Source organism: Octopus bimaculoides, chromosome 30 (genome assembly GCF_001194135.2).
Source record: "Octopus bimaculoides isolate UCB-OBI-ISO-001 chromosome 30, ASM119413v2, whole genome shotgun sequence".
NCBI lineage: Eukaryota > Metazoa > Mollusca > Cephalopoda > Octopoda > Octopodidae > Octopus > Octopus bimaculoides.
The window spans coordinates 3,722,426-3,731,185 of NC_069010.1; the positions used below are offsets into that span (position 1 = coordinate 3,722,426).

The 8,760-nt window shown below is 39.9% G+C and overlaps 1 protein-coding gene across 1 annotated transcript in view; it reads right to left on the reverse strand.

Annotated features, from left to right (window-relative positions):
* Positions 1-8,760, reverse strand: part of LOC106868401 (probable ATP-dependent DNA helicase HFM1) — a 60,666-nt gene that overhangs the window by 51,282 nt on the left and 624 nt on the right. The window contains exons 2-9 of the mRNA XM_052978080.1: positions 7,887-8,143; positions 6,280-6,304; positions 5,155-5,480; positions 4,534-4,593; positions 3,855-3,922; positions 2,425-2,560; positions 1,209-1,360; positions 361-441 (exon numbers count right to left, since the gene is read on the reverse strand). Coding sequence (XP_052834040.1) covers positions 361-441; positions 1,209-1,360; positions 2,425-2,560; positions 3,855-3,922; positions 4,534-4,593; positions 5,155-5,480; positions 6,280-6,304; positions 7,887-8,143 — 1,105 coding nt within the window. The remainder of the gene's footprint in view (positions 1-360; positions 442-1,208; positions 1,361-2,424; positions 2,561-3,854; positions 3,923-4,533; positions 4,594-5,154; positions 5,481-6,279; positions 6,305-7,886; positions 8,144-8,760) is intronic.

An 8,760-nucleotide genomic window follows, 5' to 3' on the forward strand; every position in this document is an offset into this window, starting at 1 on the left:
CGGAACAGCCTGCTCGTGAAATTAACGTGCAAGTGGCTGAGCACTCCACAGACACGTGTACCCTTAACGTAGTTCTCGGGGATATTCAGCGTGACACAGAGTGACAAGGCTGGCCCCTTTGAATTACAGGCACAACAGAAACAGGAAGTAAGAGTGAGAGAAAGTTGTGGTGAAAGAGTACAGCAGGGTTCGCCACCATCCCCTGTCAGAGCCTCGTGGAGCTTTAGGTGTTTTCGCTCAATAAAAACTCACAACGCCCGGTCTGGGAATTGAAACTGTGATCCTACGACCGCGAGTCCGCTGCCCTAACCACTGGGCCATTGCGCTTCCACTGTATGTATGTATATATAGGAGTCTTACTTCATCAATCATGAACAGCTTCAGATGTTGAGCAAGGGTGTTGTCACAATGCCAGCGCCGGGTCACACTGTCCCACTTTTCCTAAATGAAATATAGAAATATATTTATTTAACAGTATTTAACAAAATAGGTTTATTGTCAATTAAAAGATTTCGATTAAACAACATATATAAAATCAAATTGCCCATAAAAAGCTTTTTGCTGTCCACGGATCCCGTCCTTTCCTTGCAGACCCCCTGTGGTCCGCGGACCACAGTTTGAAAACCCCTGATCTATACCATTTGAGGCATATTTGTAGAAAATTTCATTAAAAAAATATCCATTTTTCTGGAAGTTATGAGACCACAAAATTGGGGGATGGGGTGGGGGCATACTTGTGTAGGTATGCTGAATATTCAGCCACATACCTTTATTTACATGACAAAGTGTACCCGTAATTCAAATGTCCAGCTTTGCCTCACTGACTGTGTTTTCTTAATTCTGCCTGAGAATTATGTTAAGTGTACACCTAATTGAATGAGAAACAATAGTTCAGTTCATCAGCTTGAACAGCTGGGACGCTATACATATATATATATATATATGCGCCATAAAGGTACCTTTTATGGCGAGAAACCCAGGGTAACCCGATAAACCAGTCTTCACCACAGTTTGAAAACCCCTGGTGTAGAGAGACACCAAGGATGTGACAAAGACACATCTGGAACACCTCGACCTTGTTCAGGTCCCATTTGAGGATGGTCCAGATCTCACAACAGTAGAGGAGATGCTGGGCTTTCTTCTGGACACCATCGAAGGGATGCAAACAACAACAACAACAGCAACAACAACAACAATAATCTACTTACAGGCGTTGTAATAATGACGTTTGCAGTCTGCAGGGCTGAGAAGTCATCGACATCAGTATCTCCGGTAAGTTCCAGACATTGAACTCCCAATTTACCCAGCTTTTTCTCCCAGTCTTCGTAACGTTCTGTACAAAGGGCTTTGATGGGAGCCACTGAAAGTGAAAAATCTTATGGATTGCTACTTTACTTGCACAAACACACATCATCATCATCATTATCTAAAGTTCATTTTCCATGCTGGTATGGGTTGGATTGTACGACATTTGATGGGATATAAGGTGCACATTTTTTTTTACCAAAATTGTCTCTAAAAATCACTCTGGGTCCTATATGTAATGGTGGGCCTATGCTACATGTTTTAATACACTAAAAACATTTTCCTCTGAATATGAACCGCTGATATTGGGGTGCATCTGATATACCTGTGCGTTTTTTTATGCCATCAAATATGGTATATTATATCTGTTCCGCTTCCAGTAGTTAAAGCGTTACATCTTTACCTAGTGGTACCAGTGTACAGCTAAGTAGACTGAGCTCTGACAGTGAAATACATTGAACACACACATATATTCTTTTTTTATTCTTTATTCTTTTTCTTGTTTCAGTCATTTGACTGCGGCCATGCTGGAGCACCGCCTTTAGTCGAATCAAATCAACCCCAGGTCTTATTCTTTGTAAGCCTAGTACTTATTCTATCGGTCTCTTTTTGCCGAACCGCTATGTTACGGGGACCTAAACACACCAGCATCGGTTGTCAAGCGATGTTGGAGGGACAAACACAGATACACAACATATACACACATACATATATATATATACATATATACGACGGGCTTCTTTCAGTTTCCGTCTACCAAATCCACTCACAAGGCTTTGGTCGGCCCGAGGCTATAGCAGAAGACACTTGCCCAAGGTGCCACGCAGTGAGACTGAACCCGGAACCATGTGGTTGGTAAGCAAGCTACTTACCACACAGCCACTCGCATATATACATGCAAAATGTCCCACAGAAAACAGTGCCAATAATAGGATTTGAAACTCCAACCCTGTGATTTGTAACATCTACCAGTTATGACTGCTTCACTCACTCTAAAATCAGCTACTGGCAGTTAAACATTGAACACACAAGATCCCACAGAAAACAGAGCCAACAATAGGATTTGAAACCCCAACACTATGATTCACAATACATGCTACTTATGACTGTTTCACTTACTGTAAACTGCTTTAAAGTTGTAGTTGTTCATTTCTTCAGCTTTGATAATGATCCTCACAATGGCAAGTTCAAATACCACCGTTTTCCCTGCTCCTGTTGGGGCACATACCACAATGGAATTATCAGTATACAAAGCCTGAAATAGAATGAAGTTTCATACATGATGTCACCCAATAAAATATTCTTTTCTACTCTAGACACAAGGCCTGACATTTTTGGGGGAGGAGGGCCAGTCGATTAGATCGACCCCCAGTATGCAACTGGTACTCAATTTATTGACCCTGAAAGGATGAAAGGCAAAGTTGACCTCGATGGAATATGAACTCAGAACATAAAGACAGACGAAAATTGCTGACCTTGTGCCAAAATTTGAAAAGATCATTATTGATCATTAAAGCAGCGAGGTGTAAAGATGGACATGGGCTGATTAGCAGACAGGAGTGCATCAACGGTGAAAGCAAAAATATGGCAGAATATTTGGTAAACAGCAAAGAAGATCTGCTAAAGTATGCTGCTAATGCAGAAGAATTTACCAGCAATAGAGTTGAGAGTGCTAATGAATTCTGATCACGAATAGCCAACGAGAGAAAATAAACTGTACTCCACATGAAATTACATGGTCTGTTCCACCGTGAAACTAACATATTAAAAGACCAGGAAGCATCCTGGAGGTGACCTAAAAAAAGAAGACTGAAAACCTAATCATCGCTGCCCAGGACCAGGCATTGAATACTAACTCAGCGAAAAAGGATATATATATACCACACAAGTGCAACGGACCTCTGCAGAATGTGTGGGAAGAGGGTCGAAAGCGTAACTCACATTGTTAGTGCTTGTGAAAGTTTTGTGCAGAAAGAGTACAAGCACAGACACAACAAGGTAGCCCAAAACCTTCACAGGAGTACCGGAAAAGATAATGGATGAAAAGGGGAAGGCAAAAATCCTCTGAGACTTTGACTTCCAAACAGACAAGGTGTTAGAGCACCAAAGGCCGGATGTAGTAGGAGGGACAATCAAGAGTGTCTAATAATCGATGTAGCAGTGCCAGGGGACCAACATATTATCATCAAAGAAAGAGAAAAGATTGATAAATATGGAGACCTGAGATATGGGATTGTCAAGATGTGGCAGCTATGAGAGTTAAACTTAAAGGTTGTCCCTGTTGTCATTGGAGCTTTGGGTTCAATACCACCCAACCTGAAGAAACACCTGGAAACTTTAGAAATACCCTACAATTTAGGTGCATTGCAAAAATCGGCATTACTTGGAACTGCATGGATATTGCATAAAGTACTGGTCTGTCTGAGGTCCTTGTTGTGACTTGACAGACATTACAAACCCCCAGTAGACACAATACCTTCAATCAGCAACATCACAATATTGGATACTGAGCATCTTAAATAATAATAATAATAATAATGTAAACTCACGTCATCAACAATTTTCGATTGTGTTGAATTGAAGTATTCGAAAGGGAATATGTCTCTAAATTTGGATGCTGGAATTTGAACCAGCTAAGGAAAACATCATCATCACCACCACCATCTTCGTATAATGGTGTAATTTCTCATGCTGAATACAATTTACTTTCAATATTTTTGACAAGATTTTGTATTTTAGAAGTTATTTCGTGTTAAAGTTTGCTTTTTTTATTTGCTTTTCGAGTGCCTCTTTGTACATTTGCCTTTTCACCACCCGTACAAAGAGGCGATCAAAAAGCAAAAAAAAAAAGTGTGTAATATGCAACACAGGTAGTAAATAAAGATAAAATAGAACAGAGTGGTGACATTTAGTAGAGATGACCCAAAAGTTGTTGCTCTTCGATAACTATTGCATACAGGAGTGGATTTCTTCAGCTGAATACACATCGTTGGTTGGTTAAAATTACCTAAATATGGCAACTTTAACAAAAAAATAACTTCTAAATTACAAATTCTAGTCAAAAATGTTGAAAGCAAACCGTGTTCAGTGTGAGAAATTACACCAGTATATGAAGTTTCAAACTGTTTAGTTAAAAAAAAAAAAAAAGCAATTAAAAAATCTGTTACTGAAACTGAAGGGATCCCAACAATATCAACAACAACAGCAACAACATAGTAGAAAGGATACGTATTTCCATCACAGATTTCAGCATATTCAACTTGGGAAGAGGAACAGAAGATGTTGGCACTGTAAAGACAGAGAGAGAGGGTTCAATACCAGCAAAAGCTGTAGTAACAACTTACACTACAAACATGGCGGTAAGAAACTCCCAAGGGAGCTGGACAGCAGAGGGGCTTCAGAAAAGAACCCCACCTCAACTCGGGCAAGTGTCTTAACCCTTAACTTCTTACACTTTAACCGGGGCCAGGCCACATCAAGGTATTGACTCTTGTATGCCCTTCTGCTGACATTTTTTAACCACTTGGATATTTGTGAATTTGATAAGACCAAATCATGTCATCTACTGGAGTGTCGACCATTTTGAAAGGAGAGGGCAAGTTGATTACATCAATCCCCAGTGCTCAACTGGTATTTATTTCATCAACCCTGACCAGTCAGCCACACCAAATTGTCAGCAGTGAAAACAGCAGCACCCTATTGTCCCTTTCCATCCTTTCTCTACCAAAGGAAGGTGGTACATCGTACTAAATACCACCAGGCACTTTGTCCAATGAGCTAGCACTACTACCAACCCAACCAAAGAATAAATTAGAATGAAGAATATCCAAAACTGAAAGAATTATTTACCTTCTTGCTCAAACACGGGGTCTTCATGTGGTGCTAATGATAATCCCAAACTGACATCTTTGAAAATATCAAGTGCACCACCACCACCAATACCACCACCACCACCACCACCTCCACATTCACGGCCACTGTCATCATCATTATCATCAATAACAATTGTAACACCATCAGTAAAAGTAGTAGCAGTAGCATTAGTGTTGGTGGTTGTGTTGTAGTCTTGTGTTGACAACAGGCTTTCAGTCTTGTCATGGAATAATCCACCAACCGTCTCCTGAGATTTAAAAGGATTAACAAATATCTTTCGACGAGGGACTGTTTTGAATTGTCTGAAATATTTGAGATGTAAATTAGACAGCATGTAGTAAAGACAATCACATACACTCACACACACATACATACATACACTTAGATAGACATACACAGACATTTACATAATGAATGTCAAACACACACACACACACACACACACACACTGAAAGACACATATATACTCATGTACAAAATGTGTTGTTGTTGTTGTTGTCATTATTGTTGTATAACATGTCCTCTATTATCTTGTACATAATGAACGCGCAAACATGTTGATGGGGGGCAGTTTATCTCATCCCCCTCCAACTTTTAGTTGATGCAATTGAAATAACTGCATTATTTATGGGATGACTCAATATATATATATGTATGTATGTGTGTTTCTTTGTGTCAGTGTTTGTCCCCCACCACTGATTGACAACTGGTGATGGTGTGTTTACGTCCCCGTAATCTAGCAGTCCAGCAAAAACGACCGATAGAATAAATACCATGCTTCAAAACAAGTACTGGAGTCGATTAGTTCAACTAAAATCCCTCAAGGCAGTGCCCCAGCATGGCTGCAGTCTAATGACAAACAAGTAAAAGATTAAAAAGAATGCCCATATATACTAATACACATGCATACACAAACACACAAATGCATACATAACCACACACATATACAAACTTACATGTGCACAAATACACACATATACTAATACACAAAGACACTTACATACACAAATCTACACATACACATGCACTCACACACACACACACTGCTACATATGCCCTATTTAACAAGAGGAAGAAATATGGAGTTGGAAGTTTACTTACATCTCATCTTTCTTTGATGCAACATCTACAAAAGTAAGATTGGTTTATTTAATTAATCAGGATGAAATTAATGAATTAGCAACAACAAAACAATAGTAACTAGCAAGACACATAAGATAATATAGTCCTAGATACACTATGTCTGAATAAAAGAGAGGATGGTCATAGCTGGAGCACCTTTGGACATAGGTCTGCTGGATCAGGACTGACCTGGGGCTAAACAACCACAACAAGGAAGGACACATTAGATAATGTAGTCCTAGATACACAATGCCTGAATAAAAGAGGGGATGGTCATAGGTCTGCTGGATCAGAAATTACTTGGTGCCAAACAACAGCAACGATGAAAGACTCATTAGATAATGTAGTCCGAGATACATTATGCCTGAATGAAAGATGGGATGGTCACAAGTGGAACGCATTTGATCATAGAGTTGTTGAAACAAGACTAATCTGGGGCTAAACAAGGACGGACACATTAGACAATGTAATCTTAGATACACAGTGCCTGAATAAAAGACAGGATGGTTATAGGTCTGTTGGATTAGAAATTACTTGCTGCTAAACAACAACAAGAACAAAAATCACATTAAATAATGTAGTCCTAGATACATTATGTCTGAATAAAAGATGGGATGGTCACGAGTGGAACACATTTTATCATAGTTATCTAAGTTGAAGAATGATCTAGTACAAAATAGCAGCAACAAGGAAAGACATTAAATAATGTAGTCCTAGATACATTATGTCGGAATAAAAGGCATGATGGTCACAGCTGGAACACCTTTAATCATAGGTCTGTTGCTTGAGGACTGATCTAGTACAATATAGTAGCAATGTGGACGGACTCATTGGATGCATTATCTCAAATTTGGTAGACAGAAACTAGAAGAAGCCTGTCGTACATGTGTGTATGTGTGTCTAACTTTGCCCCCCCCCCCGCCACCACTGTTTAACAGTGTTGGTTTGTTTACATCTCCACCAACAAAGCACTTTGGCAAAAGAGACTGATAGAAAAAGTACCAGGCTTAAATGAAAAAATAAGTACTGGAGTCAATTCATTCAACTGAAAAATTCTTCAAGGTGGTACCCCAGCATGGCCACAGTCTAAAGACAGAAACAAATAAATGATAAAAGAATATAAGGAGTGGCTGTGTGGTAAGTAGCTTGCTTACCAACCACATGGTTCCGGGTTCAGTCCCACTGCGTGGCACCTTGGGCAAGTGTCTTCTACTATAGCAACGGGCCGACCAAAGCCTTGTGAGTGGATTTGGTAGACGGAAACTGAAAGAAGCCCGTCGTATATATGTATATATATGCATATGTATGTGTGTATGTGTTTGTGTGTCTGTGTTTGTGTGTATGTGTTTGTGTGTATGTGTTTGTGTGTCTGTGTTTGTCCCCCCAACATCGCTTGACAACCGATGGTGGTGTGTTTATGTCCCCATAACTTAGCGGTTCGGCAAAAGACACCGATAGAATAAGTACTAGGCTTGTAAAGAATAAGTCCTGGGGCTCGATTTGCTCGACTAAAGGCGGTGCTCCAGCATGGCCGCAGTCAAATGACTGGAACAAGTAAAAGAGTATATATATATATATATATTTACCACGAGGCATTTTCGGCTGATAACGCTGGGAATCTTTAGCTTGGGTAGTCTTATTAGTAGATTTAACTTGGCTCTTTTTAAATTGAGGTTTCTTAACTCGGGTATTTTTAATCTGGCTCAACGATGGTAAGGACATCTGAGAGATTTTAAAATTAAAGTCTTCGTTGTTCACAGAATCCAACTTGAACAGGTCATCGATGGATGGTGCAACTGGAATCGTGCTTCGCTTCCCTGCATCTTTTGCTGAGAATTCACACCTTAAAAGATAAACAATGCTCACAAAAATAATACTGCGTGACAAAATTTTTATTATTATTAAATACAGAAATAGCGCAGGAGTGGCTGTGTGCTAAGTAGCTCGCTTACCAACCACATCGTTCTGGGTTCAGTCCCACTGCGTGGCACCTTGGGCAAGTGTCTTCTACTATAGCCTCGGGCCGACCGAAGCCTTTTTGAGTGGATTTGGTAGATGGAAACTGAAAGAAGCCCGTCGTATATATGTATATATATGTATGTGTTTGTGTGTATGTGTTTGTCCCCCCAACTTCGCTTGACGACCGATGCTGGTGTGTTTGCGTCCCCGTAACTTGGCGGTTCGGCAAAAAGAGACCGATAGAATAAGTACTAGGCTTACAAAGAATAAGTCCTGGGGTCGAGTTGCTCGACTAAAGGCGGTGCCCCAGCATGGCCACAGTCAAATGACTGAAACAAGTAAAAGAGTAAAAGAGTAAATAAATTTATTTCTCAAACGCGTGATAATGCTATAAATAGAGTGATCAGGTTAAATTATCCATTTATTGCAGAAAAATACGTTACTGGCCAGCCATCTTACAATACATCTCAACGCTTCTAAAAAAGAACAAACTTCGTTTGT